This window comes from Arabidopsis lyrata (assembly GCF_000004255.2).
Source record: "Arabidopsis lyrata subsp. lyrata unplaced genomic scaffold ARALYscaffold_6, whole genome shotgun sequence".
Lineage (NCBI taxonomy): Eukaryota > Viridiplantae > Streptophyta > Magnoliopsida > Brassicales > Brassicaceae > Arabidopsis > Arabidopsis lyrata.
This window is the reverse complement of record NW_003302550.1, coordinates 20,844,419-20,868,483: the sequence shown is the minus strand read 5'-3', so window position 1 is coordinate 20,868,483 and position 24,065 is coordinate 20,844,419. Positions and strand designations below refer to the sequence as shown.

Sequence of the window (24,065 nt, the reverse complement as noted above, 5' to 3'; positions counted from 1 at the left end):
CTCTTTTTGCTTCTCTACCCTTACAAATTTGTCTTCAAAGAAGAAGGTAAAAATTAGGCCTGGGAGTTCGGATCAAACCGATCAAACCGACCCGATCAAACCGACATTTTCGGTTATCGGCATAAACCGAACAGCTTCTTTTTAACCGACCGGCGAAATTAATTTGGGTAATCGGATTTCGGTTCGGGTCGGTTCGGTAATCGGAACCGATCGGTTTACCTAGAACCGAGAATCTGCAGCCATATATAAGGATATTGAGTCATTTACCCTAATTTGGTTTCATTTTCTTCTGCGCCTCTGCGCCTCTGCCTCTATCAAAACTAAAGCCGAGTTCATCTTCTTCTCCAACCTAAGCCATTATCAGCACCACGTTTCTTTTTCTTCATCAATTGTTGTTAGCTCTTCTTCTTTCTTCACCCGTAACCACAATTTTTTTTGCGATAAGCTCTTTTTCTCTTTTTTCTCTTCTGATTCTTTGTTGTTTACTCGCTAAACTCGTTTTCATCACCAAACTCACGGCTGGATTCATTGGTTACTCTTTAGATCTGAGCACTCTTAGTTGGATTTTCAATTTTTTTTTACTTTTATGTGGTTATGATGATGATATCTAATAGATCTTGTTGGTAGAAGATTTTCTTGCAGTTGGCAAATAACAAGCTTTATCAGACGTAAAGATCTGACATCATCGTCATCGTGGCTGCCTCGCCGTCGCTGCCTCGCCCTCGCCGTCGTTGCCTCGCCCTTGCCGTCGATGTGGCTGCCTCGTGAAAACCCTAATTTTTAATGGGTTGGGCCTTGTAAATATATTAATTGGGTTTGTAAATTTGTTAATGCATTTTGATTATGTAATGAGTTGGGCTTTGTTTTCAGCCCAATATCCCTTTTTTTTGTAATTCGGTTCAAATTAACCGAAATAGAAAACTATCGGTTTAATTTCGGAATTAATTTTAAACCCTATAACCGACCCGAATAACCCGAGTACCGATTGATCCGAACCGAAATTAATTTCGGTTCAATTCGGAAAGATTTTTTAAAAACCGAATTTCTCCAAAACCGAATAACCCGACCCGAATAACCCGATTTCACCGAACTCCCAGGCCTAGTAAAAATTCTACCAATGTTTTTTTTTCTTGCTTTCTTGTACATGAGAAAGTAAGTAACTGGGCTTCATCATTGTATAGCTCATTGGGCCCATATTACAACTCGAACTAACGCGGTCAAATTGTACACCTCGCTGTCAAATTAAATGCTTTTTCTAGAACATTCTTTTTTAAAAACTTCTTTAATAAACAAATTAAGACGGTTCCTACTATAATATTTTGATTTAATCTCAAGATATAATAATTTAATTATCATTGTCTTTTGATACAAACCCAAAGTGCAAGTCACTAAAACAAACCGCTCTTATTTCACCACGTGTCACATAATTACCAGTTCGACCATTTCGTAGTCCAGCCGCGTGACACCTAAACCTAAACACTAACCAGAAAAATTAATAGCCATTTTAATAACAGAGCCGTTAAATACACGTAGCATAAAAAGCCGTTAACTATAACGGCGTTAAAATCTCGGTCCTATGAAAACACGTTTTATATGTCCCCATGTCATTTATCTTTTCCCTAAGCGTCGCTCTAGTTAAGGAAGCAGCAGGTTTGGATCCGAAGCAACCAACGGCTCAGATCAAACAGATAAATTCAACGGCTCAGATTAATTATAAATTTCCTTCTCCTATTTTAGGTTCCTTCGAGATCTTTCTTTTCAGAGGTGTAACGAAAACGCTAGAAGCCTAGAACAGTCTTCTTTCTCTTGAATCGGAAAAGCTAAAGATTGGTAACAATGGCGGATGAACATAAGCATGAAGAATCTTCACCTAATTTGGATCCATCGGTGGAAGTTATAGAGAGGGAATCGTTGATGGAGAAGATATCGGAGAAGATTCATCACAAAGGTGATTCTTCGTCGTCGTCTTCATCAGATGATGATGAGAACGAGAAGAAATCTTCTCCGTCTCCGAAGTCTTTGAAATCGAAGGTTTATCGTTTGTTTGGTAGAGAGAGACCTGTGCATAAGGTTCTCGGCGGCGGAAAACGTATGTTTACTCCGATCTCCTTTCGTTTTCCTTAGTTTCTCTTGTACGAATTTGTTTGCGTTGGCTTGATCTATTTGAATTTTGTCGATAGTTATAGTTTGATACTTTGTTTTAGGGATTTGGTGAACATGATGGTTGATTTAATGATGTTTACTCTGATGGAACTGTGTATCATGATCTTGTGAGATACTTGTAGTTTTGATTTGTAAACCCTAATTTGGTGATCTTCTTGTTAATTGCAGCGGCGGATATATTTATGTGGAAGAACAAGAAGATGTCAGGTGGTGTATTTGGTGGTGCTACAGTAGCATGGGTGCTATTTGAATTGATGGAGTATCATCTTCTTACTCTGCTATGTCACGTTATGATCGTTGCGCTTGCTGTGTTGTTTCTATGGTCTAATGCCACTATGTTCATTCACAAGTAAGTTGTTGATTAATCCTATGAAACAGGTCAAGATTGTCAAGCTAATTCCATTCTCTTTTCAGGTCTCCACCAAAGATTCCTGAAGTACATATCCCTGAAGAACCTCTTCTTCAGCTTGTTTCGGGTCTTAGAATCGAAATCAACTGTGGATTCTCTTCTCTTCGTGAGATTGCATCTGGAAGGGATCTCAAGAAATTCCTCTCTGTAAGTTTAAATTGTCCAGTGTCCAGGACTCAATGACTCATCTTATAAGTTTGATAATAATTGTACTGTTTGATTGAATTAGGCTATTGCCGGATTGTGGGTTTTATCAATCTTGGGCGGCTGCTGTAGTTTCTTGACATTGGCATACATAGGTAACACTTACTGTTGCTAATAGTGTTTTACTTCTTTATTCTCTCTTATTCTGAAAATGCTGATGAATGGATATATGGTTCTTGATTTGGTCCAGCTCTGGTTCTACTCTTCACTGTTCCTCTTTTCTACGACAAATACGAAGACAAAGTAGACGCATACGGTGAGAAAGCAATGGCTGAGTTGAAGAAGCAATACGCTGTGTTTGACGCAAAGGTATTGAGCAAAATCCCAAGGGGACCTTTGAAGGACAAAAAGAAGGATTAGTTTTTTTTTTTTTTTTGTGGGTTTTCTTTGGAGTGCAAAATGTCCACAATGCTCTGGTTTTTAAACACGTGGGTTTTTGTGTTGTGTTGTGAATTGGTAATCTAAAAGTTATGTGTTTATATCTCAACTCGAATTTTACTTACCAACTTTGCTTCTTTGTTTTGGAGATGTTTGTGGCTTTAGGACACTGATTGAAGTCGTTCTCTTGCTCTAAACTTTTAATGTATTGATGATTTCCTTGGGTTTGTACAGTTCGATGATCAAAGATTTGACATGTTTTCTTGTATCGACTTAGTTTTGTTGATGATAGATATTCATAATATGTCATGTAAATATACAAGTCAGGATGGCCGAGTGGTCTAAGGCGCCAGACTCAAGTTCTGGTCCTCGTAAGAGGGCGTGGGTTCAACCCCACTTCTGACAATATAGAATTTATTTTTTCTCGTTTTAAAGAACTATATATGTGGATTTTGTATATTTTAGTAGATATATATTTGTAATGGGTAATATAATCAAAAAGTCAGTATGGCCGAGTGGTCTAAGGCGCCAGACTTAAGTTCTGGTCCTCTTACGAGGGCGTGGGTTCAAACCCCACTGCTGACACAATTTAGATTTTTAGCTTATAATTTTTTTTTTCCACGATCTATGTTTCTCATTTCACATCAGCTACATAGGTAACTAATTAAATATCAATTTGAATTTTCAACCAAATGGTGAAACAGAAATGTTTTAGCTAATTTTATAAGCTATATGATTGGAATAGCCTAAATTATCCTCTCTCTTTTCTTGTTTCCTTTTATACTGACTACAAATGGTTGTTTAAAATTGAATGGGTTGAATATATTAAGTTGAAAAATATTGGGTTGAAACTCATTCAATCCATTCATCTACAAAATTGTAATTGAATGAGAAACATTTTTGCTATAGAATTTGTTCAATTTTTGAGGTTTTTAAGTTGAATGGGCTGAATCTTTTTCTCAACTTTTTCATCTTAAATGGTAAAAAATTAGTTGAACTTGGTATTTTGTGTCAACCATTTGCAGCCTATATTTCTTACTTAACTTTTTTCTTTTTTTAAACGTTCTATGTTTCTCATGTAACAAATCAAGTAAATAAGTAACTAATTAAACTCTTTAGATCAATTTTTACTATATAAAATTTTAAATAATTTTAAATGCTTTTTGTTTCTAAATTTATATGTATGACATCACATTCATGAATTAAATATGAATACGTTTAAACAAATTCAAAAATCGTAACTCCTTAAATTCCATAAATCAACACAACGTACCGAATTGACAAAACAACAACATTAACATCAATGGAAAATTAATAAAGAAAAAAAACAAAACCCTAGATAGTAGAGAAGGAGCCGATATAAGACCTTGGTAGGTTCGAAGAGGATCGAGCCCATCCGCCGTTCGATGACTTGCCGGTTCAACCCCACCACTTTAGCCGGAACGGTTTAAAGAATCACGTTTTAAAGAAACATCACAATCATGACCGGTTAATTAAGTGCAGGGAGTGAACATTTTTGTATTTCTAAGCTATTTGGTGAAACCCTTTGGCCCACCTAGCTAGAAGCTTCCATGGAAGCTCAGCTCAAGCTCCCCAATGTTGGAATCATCAACCTTATAGAGCTTTTGAGTTTGATTTATCTTTAGGGAGATCTTGATTAAACTTCCATGGCTAAAAATGGGGAGAGAGAGTCTTTGTCTTTCTACTTGTCTTTATATATTGCATTGTTTTTTTCCTTGATTATTTTAATATTGGAAGATAAAGAAAGTAAGAAACTGACACCAAATATATTTACTGCAATGCCATTGGATTAACGTGGATTCAAGAAAATCAAAAAAGTAATGATAATCGAGTGCTTTTGGTATTAATAATTAATTTAATACCAAAAGAAATGAGAAATCTACTTAAATAACTAAAGTATCTTATTTTAAGGGTCTTTGATCTTAAGGAAGAAATACCGACCCAAAGATCTTATCCGTGACTCTGAGTACAAGATTTTCGGGATCAAGAACAGCTCTCAGAGATCTTTTTTCCTTTTGTAAGATACATGAGCGAAATGAGAAGATCTATCGACCTGAGACGAAGAGAAAGGTCTGACTTGTGGCTAGGGGTGAAAGGCCAACCAAGTCAAGGCAGAATTCCATTCCTATCTCCTTCGTCTGGTCGAGAGGGGAAATCCCCTAACTTCATTTTTGGTATTCCCCTAGGTAACATTATAGCTGATTAAGGGTTAACACACTAACATTTTCTTATCACTGCTCATATCCAAAACATCGAAATTATATATATTCTTAAGAGAATCTTTGACTCTAATTACGGATCTTAGTTGATATATTTATTAATATATCATTGTCTATTTCCTATGGTAAAAACACTAAATCATATGAAGTTTTTAAATCCAAAATTATGAGACTAGGATCAAGTGGTTGAGTCTATGTGTTACTCCGCGTAATAGGAATTGGTTATGGATCGGGCCTTGTCGATTTAAAAATGTAATAAAAAAAATTATCAAACTAACATTTAAAGCATGTTAATTAGTTCCATCCCTATTGGCAATTAGTACACCAACTAAACTAGATATTATATTGAAAATTCTCTAATAAACCAGATATTAGAGTTTCTTAGTATTGAATTTTTTTATTTTCTTTATAAATAACTAGTACACCAACTAAACTACGGATATCACAGTATTAATTTTTTTTTATCTTAGTTTTGAAGCAGACGATCACAAATTATATTGATCATGAATCAAAACGGATAAATAGTTCTTGCTATCTAGCTTCAAACTTATGATATAACCTATTTCTTGGTATACAACTAAGTGAATTACCGCATTAGGAGAAATTGGATATTAAATAGTGATCATCTCCAGATAATATTATACGTAATATTTGCATAAATAACATAAGAAAATCCCAACCATGTTTTTATTTTTAGCAGCAATATATTTTTGTTTTAAATGACAGATTTTGACTAACAAAAGGGCAATGATTTAAGAAGATTTACAAACTAAATGAAAAAAACAGACATAAACTAAAGTTAGCACCCTTTCTTTGGTGCCTATTTTTGGTTTAAGAATTCTTGCATAAATAACAAATGAAAGGTTTAAGAATTCTTGTAACATTTTGTTTTAAGTGGGAGATCTTGTACCTCTGATTAGATTGCCACCAATTATCCTCCACATTCGACTGCTCCGGTTACAATCATTGAAGGGTAATAATATGAAAACACTTTTTATTCACTGAATGATTATATAGTACAATAATTAATCTAGAGTGCAAAACCAATCAAAGGTCAAGACTCAAGAGTGCGTACGAGGGACCCCAAGTCCACGACCAATCTCTTTAATTTTTCTGCCTCTTTGTCTAGTTTCAATTGGCCATTCCTTTTTTTTTTTTTAAATTAATTTTATTCTATAATTTCATTTATAAGAAATTGAATATTTCCACGAAATCCTTACGCTATGTCCACTAAGTCACACATGATTTGTAGAGAACATGTAAAAAGCATAAAGTAATGTCACTATTAGTTCTTTTACAAAAATAAGAAATTAGTCATTTTTCACTTGTTCCATTTTCAAGAAAGTATAATTAATAATTTCATAGAAAAAAATCTTAAAAAACAAAAATAGTGGGACACGTCAATAAACCAATCGATGGAAAATATTAAATAGTTGGAGTTTTTTTCGGGAATTTTCCCTTATCATATTATGATCCACTTTAAATTTTAAGAATAACCTACCACTGGTTTGAAACCTTGCAATGAGTAGGGATGTTACGATGTAACAATGTTGTCTAATCCGACCCCGAACCATGCAATCGTGGGACATCATTCTAAATTTAAATGTCTTTTTTTTTTTATATAGAATTTACGTATATTCCTGTAATCATGTGTAAGTTAACTTTTAGAGAAAATATAGCAAAAATGACAGATTTGGCCTAGTCTTGTTTTGACATACACATTGTTTGAATTTATACGGACCAAAATTTGTTTTAATTTTAAGAAAGAATAAGACTATGGGCCGAATCACATCATGTCCATGGCCATCCAGTATCCTATTTTTGAAAACATGTTTCCAATTTTCCAAGTTTCAACATCTATACTAGTATTTTTGCAACATTTTAGTGACGGGTGGATAAAAATATTTTCGGGTATATCGGATACCCGACCCGTTTTTAAAATTCTTTCACAAAAAATTTGTTGGGTCGGGTTATATTTAACCCAACTCATACACCGGATATTCCATATTTAATAATTTAGATAATTAGAAGATTTGATTAAGATTTATAATTATGATTCTCCTATCATCTTTGTTTGATTTGTTTTTAATTGTTTTGAATCGTCATATAATACATAAAATAAAATAAAAAATCAATTTTTTCTGCATATAATGTGATTCAAAATTTTAAAAACGGACATATATTATCCAATTGACGAAAATGTGTGTTCAACGTTCAACATCGATTAAAATATTTAGACAATGATTCAGAATCATATCACAAATAAGAAAATTAATAAAATAAATGAGTTTTTTGGTCAGACGGGTTTGGCGGGACAGGTTTTTGAATCAACAATAATAAAAAGATTAAAATATCATTAATCCGCCGCTTCAATACGGATTAATTCCCTTTTTTTTAATACCACAAATATTAGACATATTAAATCAGTCTCATTTAGAAAAGATTGTATAAAACCAAAAATTGTCCCGTGGTATAATGTCCCGTGGTCTTAGAGGGTGATATGATTTGTAAACTTTTATATATAATAAATAATTATTAAATTTTAAAATAAAAACAAATCAGGGGACGGGTTAAGATATTACGGAACGGGTTATATTTCGGAAAGGATTTATATGGTAGAACGAATATGAATCAATATTTATATACCGCTTTAATATGGGTTAAATCTTCAGTTTATTAATAATTGTCTCGTGGACTCGTGGTATACCGTTACTTAATAACAATTCTAAACTATAATATAAATAAATATGTTATAAGGAGATACAATTTACAAAATATTTTTATATTAACTTTAAAATTAAATCATCCCGCGGTGTACCGCATGTTAAAATCTAGTGGAGAATTAATAAAATAGGCCTAATTTTACGTAATTCTTTTTAAAAAAACAAGTCCAAATCTTATTAAATTAAATTAACAGGTTTTTTTCTTAATGAAAAATTAAATGTCACTTTTTCTTGTGAATTAACAAAATTAAAAAACATTGAATTGGGGTTTCTTCCTCAAATCTCTCCGTCGACTTGTGTTTTAGCGGTGTCGGCATTTAAGCAGCATCCTCGCGATGTTTGTGTGATGTAGACGCCGTTTTTTTTTTTTTTTTTTTTTTTGAGCTTTGTTTACGACGTTTGTGTGACTTTTGTTTGGTTATTTCTATGTTTTCTGTTTTCGGTTTATGTTCGGTTTTATTTGTGACTTTTTGTGTGGTTTTTCTTTTGCTGTTATCTCTTTGGACAATGTTTTTAGGTTTATCTTATGTTTATCAATTGATTATTTTGATTTCTGTATTTTGGTAGGTTTCAAAATTTATGAAAGTCTAAATCTAGATCTATTAAGTCTCTGGAGCTTCTTGGATCTGACATCTTTGTCGCATATCGTATTTTGTTTTTTTCTTTGATCCAACTAAACTTCTCATAAATACAATATTTTATCATAAGACCATCTCCAATCGTTGGCTCTATTTCTTGCTCTAAATTTGGAGTGTTCAAAAAATAGAGTAGAGGTTTGCTCCAATAGTTAGCTCTATTTTTTGCTCTAAAATAAATATTCTATTTTAATATTTTGTTTTAATTCTTCACATAGTCCTTTACTTTTAAAGTTTGCAAATTCTATCCACTTAGTTTATTTTTAAACAAATATCTAATATAATCATATTATTAAAAATTAAATTTTATTACAACACATAAATAGAAGATCGAATGATTAATATATTTTTATTTAAGCATCATCATTAGTGGATCCGGAATCGATCTACCGTATTATTAAATCACTAGTTTATGGTGTGTTAACTTGTTTTAACGACAAGTTTAATCGTTTTTATATATTTTAAGTTTATCATTTGTGATGGCATTATTTTTTAATTTAATATATGTTATTGTTATATTTTAAATTTCAATTAATTTAGTAACTATGATTTTTAATATAATATTATGTATATATGTAATTTAATTATATAATTTTGTTTAGGTATAATATGATACTATATTAAAATTGAGGGAGTACTTTGTAAATAAAAAAAGTTGTGCTATAAAAATAGAGATATGAATAGTGTTGCTCCAAATATAGAGCAACACTATTCATATCTCTATTTTTAGAGCAAGATATAGAGCACCATTGGAGTGATTTTGCTCTAAATATAGAGTTTAGAGCAAGATATAGAGCATCATTGGAGATGCCCTAAGTAGCTACATCTCATGATAAAAGCTATTTTTTTTTGTAGCAATATGACTTGAACTATTTTAGATTTGTTTTTCATATAGTTGTAAATGTATAAAATATTATATTTTTAATTCAGAAATCTAATTTCGTTTTTTTTTCTTTTCTCTAAAAACGTCTAGGCATGCTTTGGCTCCGAATGGAGAAAGCGTATTAAGCGGAGCGGATCAAGCGGATCAAGCGTATCAAGCAGAACAAAAGCGGATCAAGCAGATCTGGCGGTACAAGTGCGGATCGAGCGGATCTGATGATTTATAATAGATGTTTGAATGGTAATTAAAAGCGGATCAAATATTGCGGCTCATATTATATAATATTTAATTATGGTTTTATTTATAAATATAGTAAGCATATTTATTGTGATAACTATAAAAATCTTTTTAAATAAATTAATTCAAATACAACAGCAAAAAAGATTAGTATCTAGTATTTTGATTTTCCCATAACATATCTGCAATATTTTCCCTGATATTTGGCATAAGATCGCCATCAACTATTTCTGCAGCTTCCATATCCTCTAGATCAATCTCAGAATTTGTGTTTGTAATCTCTGTCTCTCCCATTACTTCTGCAAAATCTCATATTTATGTAATAAGAAATATCATAAAATACTTACTTCTTGATCTTTCCACCATGAATTACTTGCTGTTATCTGATGTGTGACAGGATCAACCGTGATGCCTGTGTTATCCATGAGCTGTACATACTTTTTGTACTTTTTTTTAACTGATCAAGATTTTCTTTAAAGAACCGATAGTTTATATTGAGATTGAACTTCTCGTTAAAATTGTCAACCAAAAACTCTTTACCAAAGGGCGTAGGATCTTTTAAACGGTAATTATTCATGGCAATTGCTTTATCGTATAACTCAAAAAATATTATTTCTCGGATAGGGTTCCATTTGAAATTGTCTCCGCTCTACATATTTAAGAAAATTTCAAATATAATTTCAGACTAAACTTTAACTACGCTAAAATTTTGGAAAACAAATAAGAATATTTACCCGCGTTGATGTTTCTGTAGAAAAATTTGTATCAGCTTCTCCGGTGTTATTTTTGTTTTGTCGGCGATTAGAAGTCATATCTACAATATTAAAAATATGTCATTAAGTAGTTAAAATATGTATGAAACCAAAGCAATTATGTGTTGTTAATATTAAATTTTAATTATATCTATATTTTGATTTTAAATAATCTATAATTTAAAATTTTTATAATTATGATTTACACTTAAATACAAATAATAACATGTATTTTTGTGTTTATATAATAGGGGAAATTATAATTACTTTCATGCATAATTATAATATAAATTACACCATATAACAGTTTGTTTTCTTTGAAAAAAAAGTATTGTGTATAAATATTTTTGATATTATTTAGCTATTAATAACATATCAAACATTAATAATTATTTTGTTATATCAATAAAAGTAAAATTTTAATATATTTCTACTTTATATAAAACTAACCAAAACTAATTTTAAATCTTATGTAACATACATAAAATTATTTTATTTATTTCATAGAAATTTTACATTACAAAACAAAATCCTAATAGTTCACAAATTGTACTTATAAATAAATATGTTTGAATTTCAATAATTTTATACAATATTTTGAAATTATAAATAAATTAATCAATAAAATTATTCTATTTTTGATGAATTTATCTGTATAAAATGTTAATAAAATATTTTTAATATATACATATTTTATAATTAAAATGGAAGCATACATTTTTGAATCCAAAAATGAATAATGACTTTTGTTTTTGTTTGTGTAACAGATCATATTTTGTGTAAAAAAAAGTATAAGGGAGATAGGATTTTTAGTGTGTATGAGGGTCTAAATGATAACCGAGGAATCCAGCTGAATCTGGCTAAATTGCTGAATCTAGCTAAATTTATTTGTGATTTCTTGCGGAATCTGGCTGAATAATTTAAAGTTCAAATAGTAACTGCTGAATCTGGCTGATTTTTTTGAAAAATTAATTAATCAAATAAACTTCTAAAAATTTTAATTAGGAAAAAAATTTCCAATAAAATTAGTTAAAAACAAAATATTATGAAAAACTAGTAACTTGTAAAAAATAAGGTTAAATTTTGAAGAAATTTAAAATTACTATATTAGAAATATAATCAAGTTAGCTAAACACGAATCTGATTTATGTTTTTAAATTAATTAAATTCTCTAAAATTTCTAAAAGTTTTTAAGGTTACAAAAATTATTGAAATTTTTAAGTTAATATATGTAAAGTGTTATCAAACATAATTATTATATATTTTGGTGATTATGGTGAAATCAAAAGTTAATATATTTGATTATTTAATCAAACATTATCTTTTAAAACCATGAAATCTTAAAATTAATTTTCATTTTTGATTTAAAAAAATGAAATTATAATATTTGTCTAATTTAGAATTTTTTTTTACAAACAACTTGTACTATTGAATTTCAATATTTATAGTTTCAAGTATACTTTAATTTTTAATTAAAAAAAAAAGCCTAACAAAAAAATTCCTCAAGAATTCCACCAATTCCTCAAATCTTCAAATGATGTAACATTTTTTTTTTCACCAAAATTCCTCAACAATTCCTCAAAACTAATGTTACCATTTAGACTCTGAGGGTCTAAATGGTAACCGAGGAATCCAGCTGAATCTGGCTGATTCACAGTCTATTTTATAGGCAAACATTCATATTTTAAAATAAATATAATATTGATCTTGAATAGTGTGTTATCTGTTACGGATGGATGATTCACCTCTTTTTTCTAGTTTTTGTGGTTCATCCACTTATTAAACTAAAAGACAAAAAAAAGCATGTCATTTACGTTTCGCCCATTTTGATCTGAATCCTAATAATGGTTGTGAATGGAAGAGTGGGAAAAGAGCGTATCAAAAAGCAGAGCGGATGACACGTTTTCATCTTTCCATTCAACAATTTTAATTACCATCATACGGTTCATTATTTAATATTGGCTCCGAATAGAGAAAGCGTATCGGGTGGAGCGGATCAAGCGGTTCAAGCGTATCAAGCAGATCAAAAGCGGATCAAGCAGATATAGCATTACAAGTGCGGATCAAGCGGTTCGAACGCTTCAAAATATGTGTTGAATGGTGAAAGCGGATCAGAAAGTGCGGATGAAATATTTATATTATGAAAACATCAATTTTAAATAAAATATTTTACATAAACTATACATATTCAAAATTATATTAAAATAAATTATCAATAATGGTTTACATATTCTTAAACTTGTATTTAAACAAAATGTACTAAAAATATCTTTAAATTAATTCAAGTATCATAATAAAAAGGGATGAGATCTTAAATAATACAAGTAAAAATATATAATATACGTAATTCAAGTAATTTAAATTATTACTCCAATTTTTTGTTAGAATAACTTAAGATTTGGTTAATCTGTAATTTCAAAATTAAATATTGCAATGTTCTATTCTCTTTTCTTTGTTTAGTTTGGTTTAGTTCATCGGTTATGGTTATTCTAAAAATGTAGTTTGTTCAGTTAAGTGTGAAAATATTTATATGGGTTACCAAAATTAACATTTGTGATTTTGTTATAATTTTTCAATATTAAAATATCAATAATAAAAGAACCACATCTGTGGCACACAAAACACATCAAATTGGAAGCGTTCCTGCTGTACCATACGGATTTTCTGTTTTACTCATAGTTTTGAGCCGCAACAGTAAAATCTATTTTTTTAAAAAAATTTAATGTTGAACCGCATGTAATATATTTTATTTGTTGGATGGCTGAATAATTACGTTTCTTCTCCGCCCACGTAGCAACCACCTTTTATCTGCTCACCACTCACAGCTAATGGAACAATAAAAACAGATCATGTAGAGAAGCGTGCCACCCACTTTATATCCGTTTATTATCCATCCCCCATTCAAACCCTTTGTGTTATCGACGACCAACCTTTTTACACTTCACTGGTTGCCGATCTCTTGTTTTGTACCACATTTTTCTCTCTACTTTGATATTTATGGTTTTTTTTTCCTTATATATTTTTTTTATAAACCCTATCGGCTATCCGGTCGGCTCCGGTAGGAACGCACCGAGGTGCTACATAGTGGACTGGTCCATCGTGTTAACGGTTAGGCTCTTACGGGCTACCACTCTGTCTATCCCGAGTTTGTAATGCCTTCCGACTAAGTGTCAGGGGTAGTCAGGCCGCTTGCATTTCTGACTACCAGGTAAACCAATTGGACAAAAACCCAACTGACAGACTTCCCACAATAATGCTGATAACAGCAGGAGGAGTCGAACCATGGAGAGGAGGGAATTGCACCCAACCATCCTGGGCCCGCCAAGCCACCTGCCTACCATCATGTGGGCCTTTTTTTCCTTCTAATTTGAGAATATCTTTATTCAATTTGTTGAATCTTCCGACATTGACATCTGTAAATAAACTGGAATAATATGAGAATTAGTGACACAAAAATATATTATGATTTTGATGTTGGAGAATCCATTAAAACTAGTGATATATATGTCATAAAAGAGGAGTGAAGAATATAATTTTTCTTCCTTTAAAAATCTGGTAATCACTATGTGTTGGGCTTCTTGTTCTGTTAGGTCTTCTTGATTATATCTCCAAATGATTAAACAAATTTAAAAACTATAAAGGGAGCAAACAAAAGTTACAAATGAAAGAAGATTACAAGTGAGATACAACAAACAAAAATAGAGGAAACAAGTAATGAAAAAGCAGGAAGTAGGAAAAGGAAATCAAGTAGAAAATTTTAAACGACAAGAAAAAAATTCAACAAACATCACATATTTTCTTTTCAGAGTGTAAGATGAACGCACAAAGAACAAAACTTTAGACAACTAATTTCACTAAAGCAGTGATGTGTCACGAAACACATGTATCTCATGGTATATATATATGATATGCGGTGATTATAATAAAAAGGCACAATCGCAAAAGCGAAAAGATTTTTGGGAAAGGTTGACATGAGTGGTATATATATATATATATATATATATACTTTTTTATATATAAAAACAGGGATGATTCGAATTTTTACCATCCGACTAATGTCTCCAACATGTGTGTAGCCGTCGAGTATATTGTATTTGGTAATATTGATTAGTGGGAGATCAATATTTCTATATGATAAGTGCTGCATATTTAAATATATAGGTTTCAAGCCCATGCATAGCATTGGATGTTTCCTAGTAACTAATACGACTAAGAAAGCAAAAAAAAAAAAAAAAAAAAATTGGTGAGACCCGTCGCCTTGTTCTCCTTTCAATTTTTTCTTTAACAATAAACATGTATACTTCAGTACGGTTCTGATTCTTGTTTCTCATTTTTTTTTTTTTTTAGAACTGTCGGGAAATTATAAAATAATCGTTAGTGTTGCTAATATATATAGTTCGACATGACATATAAAGGTTACTTAGTAGATGTGTATGTAGGTTTAAAACTTGGTATACAACATCAACTACGAACAAAGAAAAGCAATAAAACGCCAAGAAACATGCATCAACCCCAAAATATCAACTAAAACATCAAAACACATAAATATTAACTCAGAAACGTCAAACCCAAGACATATATTAGTAACTCTAATCAATACAATAAAAACACTAAGAGTCTCTCCAGACCTGACACCTCAGTTTTTTAAGCTATTCTCAGGTTGACACCTCATTAAAATCATCGTCCAATGAAAACATTTCAATTAATACAACTCAACATTTATCTGCCAGTAAAATTTCTTCTCCGTTCCACATCACTTTTTTTTTAAAAAAATTGTTGCAAAAATATAAATGGCCGAAGCCTAATTAAATAGTTTGACAGCCCATATTGGTTAGCTGTTTACATAGAAAATTAGAAATCTTATTGAACCCATAATTAAAAGTCCATTTAGGTAAGTATCTCAAATCGTAGAAAATAAATCGGTGAAAAAATTACTGTCGTTCATTGAAGAGAAAACCAAAGCTGCATAATCTTACTCACCAAACCCGAATTGGATCGAGAAACCGATATCCTGTTTTGATTGTTGATCTCATGATTCTGGAGATCGAATTCGTAAAACTGTGAGAACTCCGATGAAGTCTATTTTTCATTTCCCTCTACTTCACTTTCTTCCTCTTCTCTCCTCAGAATTTTCGCTCTCCTTTGTTTATTGTATACAGATGTTAAAACTGTAGGAAACAAAATCTCTGAGGAAGATGAAGAAGAGAATTTCGATCAAAGGAAGCTCCAAACAGATCCAACGATGTTTGATCCAACATAGCACTGTAGTCCACCAACGGAGCGTGATGGTGGAATCGTGGCTAGATCAGTTTAAGGACAAAGTGGTGGTGGTGTGTGTGAGTAAGCTAAAGTGAAGAAGATTGTGTTTGAGATAAAATTGGAGTTTTTTTATGCTTCTGTTGAGATTAAGATTATGAAGGAGTTGAAGAGTTTTACTGATTTGGGTTTGAAAGAAGCTAAAGCATTGGTGGAGAAGACTCCTCCGATTTTGAAAGCTTGATTGTCTAAAGAAGAAGGTGAGAAGATCGTTGAGAAGTTGAAAGCATTTGGTGCTAAAGTTGTTTTTGGAGTAGAATCATCAATTTGTTTTAACGTTTGTGTTACTTTAAAGCTTCCAATTTTTTTCTTTTGTTCCATCTATGAGGAGTTTCTTAAAGTCATAGATTACACTTCCTCTAAATTTGGTTTGAGAGATGAAAAAAGGATATGATGAATTTATTCAATAGAAATCATTTTTTTCCTCACCATGGCTTTTGATTTTCTTTGAGCTTTCCACAAAACATTGTGTTGTAAAATTCTCTCCTATTTGCCAAATCACCCATCATCAATTCCACAAAACTCTTTTAAAATACCTCTGCAATTAAGCTTTAAGTTATTTTTAAATGGACTTCGATGGTCTTGTGGTACTTGGTGGAGATGACTCCAATACTACTGCTTGTCTCTTTGCCGAACACTTGGTATTTTTTTTAAGTTGGTTAAAATGAATGAGATTCACTTCTCTCTGTTTTGTGTTTTGGTGATTGGTTTCCCATTTGGTTTTCAAAGCTAACAACATGAAAACTCGGGTTAGTGAATGTCCCAAGACAATCGATGACGTTTACTGTGATTTGATATTATAAAACTGGACTTGAGATTAGTTCTTGAACCAAGATCCACCAATTACTTATATAAATGCAACTAAAGAAATTATATTCAAAGATATAAAAACTCAACTTTCGTTTAAATCATTATTGATGAGAATTAATCTTATACAATGGTTTTATGAATAAAAGTTATAAAAATCATATTGATATGCAAATTCAATTAATATTTGATGCTTAAGGTAGATATCAATTAACAAACTTACATTCAAAACAATACCCGTAGCGAAGCGCGGGTTTCGTCCTAGTTATAGTAACATTCGTAGAGTTTAATATCCAGTTTGACACGAAAATACTTACTGCCGTCAAAGTGATCGGTCGTTAACGTAGCGTAACCACGAGTCATGAGGAAGTCACCATACCACCAACAATCGGTAGGTCTCTAGTCGGCTCCATAAACGGATTTTCACTCATTATGGTAAATGAACCTTTGTGTTGTGTTGAATTGAATACCACTGTCCAAGCATTCCAAGCGTCGTATTTTGCCTTACCATGGTAAAGAAGAAGCCTTGAACACGAGCCACCAGTTTCGAAAGATAGTTCTGGTCCATTGTCACAGGGTCGTCCATAATCACAAACTTTCCAAAACTGAATTCTCCTAGTCCTAAAGGGTTCACAATTGCTGCCGACGTGGCATTAGCCGCGTTATCACCATCGTAGGCAATGTCATGGAGGTGGAGGATGAAACGCTTGCATGGTTTTGCTAGGTTGAGTGATTTTCGGAAAGATGAGACCGTATTTGATTGGCTAAGTAAAATAGACAAGAAGAAGATCAAGGAGAATACTTGTTTGTAGATTTAATTTACCATAGTTAGCGATTTAGTGTTAAGTAGAAATGAGTAAGTAGTAATGATTTTGAGAGTGAATATAAATATGGCTTTAAAAACTTAGCAAAAATGCCACAAAACATAAATCTTTCCAAATATGTCATAATAGTGGACAACATTTCTTGTCTACCCAAATTTTTGTATGTCGTTTCGAATTCTTGTCCACCAAAAGCCTGTTGTTTCAAAGGTGGACAAGAATTTTTGTCCACCAAATATCTTCTCAATCTGTTGTTTCAAAGGTGGACAACATTTCTTATCTACCAAAAATTTTCAGTTCAAAGTATTGTTCATCATTATGGCACATTTGGAAAGACAAATGTTTTGTGGCAATTTCTGTAAATTTTACTACCGTATATGACACATTAAACTAAAATCTTTTGTTGATAATCTACGTCTTTTTCCCTGCCATATTGCCAAAATTAGTGGGTTATAATAGAATATAAAGATTTTAAGATCATGTGGAGGATTCAATTATTAATAATGGCTCAACAACTAAATGTTTTATTATTATTAAAATTAGATATTTGATATGAGTCATGTTGTTTTTTTTTGGTGCAGGTACTTTTAAAAAATGAATAGTACTTCTAAAAAGTTTTGAGATGGTACTGGAGAGTGGGTTTGATTTTCGATTATTTTTTTTTTCGTTTTTGACAGTCAATAAATCAAACTTTGCAGAGAGTCAGAGATTACTGGAATGGATTGAGTTGGGGTTCCATATCATTCCACGTGTAATGGTTGGGGTATAAAGAATCCCTTTAGTGGCTCATGCCATAAAACAATTGATATAACTAGGAGAACATTATCTATCATACTTTAAGGCTGTGACTGGTATGGTACATAGAAGAAAAATATATCACGTGGTCCTACTATATTAGAAGAAAAGTTTTTTTGTTATCAAATGAATTTTTATTTTATGAGTAGAAACTTTTCTTCTACGTATTAGTAGAAAGAAGAATTCCTCTAATTTCTTTTTCTTTTCTCTCTCACCAGTCAGACCCTAAATATAACTAGGAGAATAATATAAATGATACAAAAATATATCAAGTTTTTGCTCTCACTATATGAATTAGGGTATCTATCCTATGTTAATTATCGTATGTTAAATTGTATATACTCATCATATCATTGATCTAATATTTAAATTCAATACTATCGCTTTTATTTGTATTGTTATTTTGTAGGAGCTATAGTATCATCATATTGTGATATAATCCTATTACAAATGATAATTAATTTAATATATACATGCGATTTTTTTTTTTCGTCAAAACAAATATATTGATATTAAATAGTGTTTACAAAATACAGAAAACATTCCAAACAACCGTTGAACGCAAATACAGGAAATTGATACAATTTCGATGAAGGAGTGAAAATAACCTTGCTATCTTTTGATAGTCTTATAGGCAACATATATAATCTGTTAAGTCCCTCCTCCACACACTTTTTATTGGCTATTAGCTTGCTGCTGAAACTCCAAAATACCATTAGCATTACTTTTATTAGAAGAATGAAATAAAATGTTGTTGTAAATGATTCTGAAACTTGTCTTCTCAGTGAAATCAACGCACTTGATGGTTCCCACAAAGACTCTCTATATTCATCGTGATATATCTGTTGTTTGCTCCCCCAAAGTTGTTGCCAAAGTGATTGATTCGGTTGCAACCCATAATTGCTTGAAGGTAAATTCAAGAGGGAACACATGCCCGTCCCATCTTCAATATCAATGAATAGGTTCAACAGTATCTCTTCTTCTTGTATCTTCTTCTTTTTAAAACCAGCGGCTTCTCCATTTGCAACAAAAACAACTACAAAGTTTGAATCTATGAACTGACCTTTTGCAAATGTTGCCTTTTTGTAACGGACCTTCATGGCAACATGATCATGATGCGCAGAAACGGTTTGGTTAGATTCCGAGACAATAATATGGCGTGTGAGATATTCGGCATAAATTCTACATTCTTGAATCCAGAATAGAATTGATTTCAATACGTCATCTTGAGTATTGTGTGGCCATCGATGAATTATGATCATCCACCGTACCCAATATAAAACCATAGTCCTTTCTGAATCATCAAATTCATATTTCCATCTGAAGATTGGGGAAATCCGACGTCGGTTCATTATCAAGTCTGAAACTGATATTTCTAGTTTTGAAATCCGACAACGCCTCCCTAAAATCACAAGAAACAAACAGCGAAGGGGAGAAGAAAACATCATCACTGCAGAAATTTGTTGACATCTTCGATCGAGGGAGAACAAAAAAAAAAACGACTTCCGTAGATATGACCACACCAAAATCGTATTCCATCGTTTTCAAATCTGTACTTACAACCTCCTGGATCCCAGATCTGGGTTTGGTAACCCTTTCGCGATTTGCAGAACTTAAAGTCATGGTCTTGGTCTCGATGGTGTTGGAGACTAACAAATTCAGAATTGAACCACAAGAAGTCGCTTGGACAAAACCCTAGCGGAAAGACGCCGTCATTGTTCCGACACCATTGCCGGATTTTGATCGGAAACAAACTCTCCCAAAGAGAGAAATAAACGATGAAACATTGGGAATCTATCATCAAACATTTTGATTTGGGAATCATCTGCCCAATTTTTATTGAAAAAGTAAGGAAAAGAAAGGAAGAGAATGAAGCCGACCGACGCCAGAGAAGCCGGCGCCGGCCGGAAAACGTGATAACGACTAGGTTGTTTTCTTTGTAGAGAGTCGCCTGTTTCAGAGAGAGAGAACAGAGCGGACTTATATATATATATATATATATATATATATACATGCGATTATGAACGACTCGACGAACAATTCTACTAACGTGCATCTCTTTTCGCAACACTCCGATCTTCTACTGTCGATTCTTACATATGCATCATACCAACGACGCGTACGGATATTCTTACCCCTATAATATCAAGACTATAACGTATGGCTTTGCCTGGCGCATTCTGAAACTTGTGATTACCTTTACATCGTTAATCTATAAGAATATTTGTATTCTTTAGAAAATCGAACTCCATATTTGGTTTAAATCTCTGACCACTAGACTAGAATTTTCACAAATAAATAGCTTTTTTAGGGTTTATATGACTTCTACCTCACTTTCTCTTCTATCTCACAAGTTTTCTATTTCACAAACAGTAAAAACTGACTATCTTACTAAATATAAATAGTAACTGTACTACTTTTATAATTATGTTTCAAAAACGTACTAGTATCCAAACAAACCCTTATATGAACTAGATGAAAATCCTATTATATTATATTCTTTTTTGAAAAACCTTTTTTATATAATATATTATTTTCGATTTTATATTTTTAAGTGCAAGACATAAATTTAATAGAATTTAATCTTCTAAAAATCAAATGTATGTAAGTTTCTCCAAGTAGCTAGTTCATTATTAGATTTTATTCAAAAAATCAAGCTGGTTCATCAAGTTGCTGGAATTTTCTGCCAAATTTGTTTCATCGTATTTATTTTTTTTCTCCAGCTATTTTGCTGCGTATGTGTATCATCTTCTATATATTTTAGTATGTAATATTAAATAAGTATGCCATCACTTACATACTACAAAATCAGTCTGCCATACTGTACACAGGGATCGGACCCGTGTAAAGAAGTCTATCATTAAGATTGAAGACAATATGTGCTAAACATTCCACAAATAAAATTTACACTACAAGAAATATGTTCATCGTTAGCGCGAAAAATATTTTTTTTTTTTGCTAAGTGTTAAGCGGTTTTTGTGAAATATTTGCAAAGTTTTGGCGGTCATAAGTGATTCTACGTCTTTCCTTTGCTATTATAGGGCTTAGCATTTTTCAAATGCTACGATATAGTTACGAATTCCTCGATATCATCTTTAATAGCATTTACAAAATCCGTGCTATCCTAATATGCTATCAATGTACACTTTTTTTGTAGTGTTATACATAGCTGAATCAGTGAATCCTAATGTACAAAACATATTGAAAACTGATATATATTTTGTTTATTTTATAAACCAAAAAATCCTAATGCAAATATTTGGATGGAAAATTGGATCGAACAATCATACACATGAGAGATCTATAGTGGAATTATCAGATTTCTTACTTGGCTCTTAAGATTGCTTACAGCCTTTAGCCTGTTGCACTTCTTTTTAAGTATGCAGCACTTTTCATTTCCTTTTAGATATATTCAAGTAACAATGAGTAATCTTTTTCTTTTTAAAGCCTGCAAAGGTGAAAAGTTTCATTATTGTAGGTTTACACGCAATGTATACTTAAAACGTGATCTCCGATCCATAAAGTGATGATCTCTATTGCCATGGTTAGAGAGTTCAGTAGAAATGAGTAGTGTTGATTTTGTTGATATGAAGAGGGCTTTCGAAACCTTTATTTATAGATATACATAATACATATATAATTGATCTTTCTTTAATTTTAGTATAAAAATGAGTTTGAGTTGAGGGACAACATTTAATTGTTGACATATTGCCAAAATCAATCAATTTAAGATTTTAGGACTCATGATTACTGATGGTTGTTCAACTACCATTCGTCTTATTTTTATTTACTCGAAGCCATTTAATTTACATTGGAAAGACGGAAAGGGACTTGAGTAGTATATAAAGGACATGAGGCACTCCACTTATTGCCAGTTAGTTTTGAATGGAAAGCCCTTAAAACTTCACAGTTATGATTTTGATTTCTCATTTTTTTATTTTGATAGTTGAATTGTCGGAAACTTATAAATCGTTAGGGCATCTCCAGCTCAAATTTATTATAGAGTAACATTCTCTCAAACCTCCGCTCTATATGACTATATCTATTCTTAGTACCCTAAAATAGAGTAAATGATACGATTGCTCTATACTTAAGTAATTCTAATTTATACTAACTCTATCTTAGACAAAGAAATAGAGTGATGCATTAGAAATAAACTTTATTCTATTTTAGGAAAAGTACATTGGAGATGTTCTTAGTAGATATACATTGTATGTTTAAAACTTATATATACGAAACACACGGGGATGTGTCTTCAGTCAAGTGGTTAAGTCCATTTTCCTCTGCTTTCTCCACCGGTGTTCGATTCTACTAAATCGCATTACTCCGCGTAGTAAGGATTGACTAGTATAGATTGGATAATGTCGATCCAAATATGTCAAAAAAAAAAAAAAAAAAAAAAAAAACACATATAAAAAAGTTTTAAGAGATCGTTTTCAATATACCATTTATTGGAACTTGGTACAACATCAACTACGAACAGGGAAAAGCAATAAAATGCCAACAAAGAAACAATAAACCCAAATATATCAACTCAGAAACATCAAACCCAAGATTAACTCTAATAGTAACATTCATAGAGTTTAATATCCATTTTGATACGGAAATACTTATTGCCTTCAACGAGATCAGTCATGAACATCGCGATCCCACGAGTCATGACGAAATCACCAGTCCCACCAACGACCTGTAGGTCTCTGGTCGGCTCCATAAACGGATTTTCACCCATTATGTTCAATGTCCCCTTGTGTTGTGTTGAATTGAATGCTACTGACCAAGAAAGCCAAGTATCGTATTTTGCCTTACCGTGGTAAAAGAAGAAGCCTTGAACACGAGCCACCGGTTTCGATAGATAGTTCTGGTCCATTGTCACAGGGTTGTCCATGATCACAAACTTCCCAAAATTGAAGTCTCCTAGTCCTAATGGGTTCACAATTGCTGCTGACGTGGCATTATCCATGTTATCACCATCGTAGGCAACATTATGGAGGTGGAAGACGAAACGCTTGCATGGTTTCGCTAGGTCTAATGATTTTTGGAAAGATAAGATGGTAGTGGACTGGTAAAGTAAAACAGAGAAGAAGATCAAGGAGAATAAGTAGATTTGGTTTGCCATTGTTAAGAGTGTTTAGTAGAAATGAGTAAGTAGCTAGTATTGATTTTATGAGTGAATTATATGAAGAGGGCTTTGGAAACCTTTATCTATATATCTATATATACATTTTTGGATGACTTTTAGCAAATAAATCCTGGAGTTGGAATGTATTTACGGATGAATGCCATTGGCATTAATTATTTAAATTTGAAAAATATTAATTAAAGATATTACCAACACGATTTCGAGAATCATAAATTCATATCTTCCTTAATTTTCTGAGTCATTAATGTGATAATCTTTAGGAAATATTTCTCTGTAAAAAAAAAATCCACATTAATGAAAGCATTAAAATCGACACTAACAGTTAAATTATTTAGATATTCAATTATTTTAAGATTCTTATATCTTATTTGATATTTTTTTTTATATCTCATTCTTTAATTACTGCGTTTAGAATTTATTGGTTATTACCTATTTTTTGGTGAAATTTATTGGTTGTTACTTAATAAGTAATTATGGTGCGTTTATTTAGTTAATATCTAATTTAAAGGATTTGTTTTCTTTTATTATTAATAAACGAATAACATGTATAGAAATAAAAGAT

At 31.7% G+C, this 24,065-nt stretch overlaps 3 protein-coding genes, 1 long non-coding RNA gene and 2 other non-coding genes across 6 annotated transcripts; 4 read left to right on the top strand and 2 right to left on the bottom strand.

Annotated features, from left to right (window-relative positions):
- The first annotated feature begins 158 nt into the window (after positions 1–158).
- Positions 159–955, top strand: LOC110227753. The gene is made up of 2 exons (XR_002331434.1): positions 159–531; positions 631–955. It is a non-coding gene; the product is annotated as an uncharacterized LOC110227753 (long non-coding RNA).
- A 416-nt stretch (positions 956–1,371) lies between these two features.
- On the top strand, positions 1,372–3,422 carry LOC9308630 (reticulon-like protein B2). The gene is made up of 5 exons (XM_002874632.2): positions 1,372–2,089; positions 2,332–2,512; positions 2,578–2,719; positions 2,802–2,871; positions 2,967–3,422. The coding sequence occupies exons 1-5, from the start codon at positions 1,837–1,839 to the stop codon at positions 3,134–3,136; spliced, it is 816 nt and encodes a 271-aa protein (XP_002874678.1). The 5' UTR covers positions 1,372–1,836; the 3' UTR covers positions 3,137–3,422.
- A 54-nt stretch (positions 3,423–3,476) lies between these two features.
- TRNAL-CAA lies at positions 3,477–3,559 on the top strand. The gene has a single exon. It is a non-coding gene; the product is annotated as a tRNA-Leu (tRNA).
- Positions 3,560–3,655: 96 nt separating this feature from the next.
- Positions 3,656–3,739, top strand: TRNAL-UAA. Its single transcript has one exon. It is a non-coding gene; the product is annotated as a tRNA-Leu (tRNA).
- Positions 3,740–16,913: 13,174 nt separating this feature from the next.
- LOC9308629 (dirigent protein 14) lies at positions 16,914–17,573 on the bottom strand. Its single transcript, XM_021023441.1, is given in 3 exon segments — positions 16,914–17,124; positions 17,127–17,264; positions 17,267–17,573. Coding segments are annotated over 3 exon segments (561 nt in total). The 3' UTR covers positions 16,914–17,008.
- A 5,220-nt stretch (positions 17,574–22,793) lies between these two features.
- Positions 22,794–23,570, bottom strand: LOC9308628 (dirigent protein 13). Its single transcript, XM_002872513.2, has one exon. The coding sequence runs from the start codon at positions 23,477–23,479 to the stop codon at positions 22,925–22,927; it is 555 nt and encodes a 184-aa protein (XP_002872559.1). The 5' UTR covers positions 23,480–23,570; the 3' UTR covers positions 22,794–22,924.
- Positions 23,571–24,065: the final 495 nt, after the last annotated feature.

Coding starts and splice junctions, on each gene's coding strand:
- LOC9308630 (XM_002874632.2), top strand. CDS start 1,837: ATGGCGGATGAACATAAGCATGAAGAATCTTCACCTAATTTGGATCCA. Junction 2,090..2,331: donor GGTTCTCGGCGGCGGAAAAC/GTATGTTTACTC, acceptor TGTTAATTGCAG/CGGCGGATATATTTATGTGG. Junction 2,720..2,801: donor ATCTCAAGAAATTCCTCTCT/GTAAGTTTAAAT, acceptor TGATTGAATTAG/GCTATTGCCGGATTGTGGGT.
- LOC9308628 (XM_002872513.2), bottom strand. CDS start 23,479: ATGGCAAACCAAATCTACTTATTCTCCTTGATCTTCTTCTCTGTTTTA.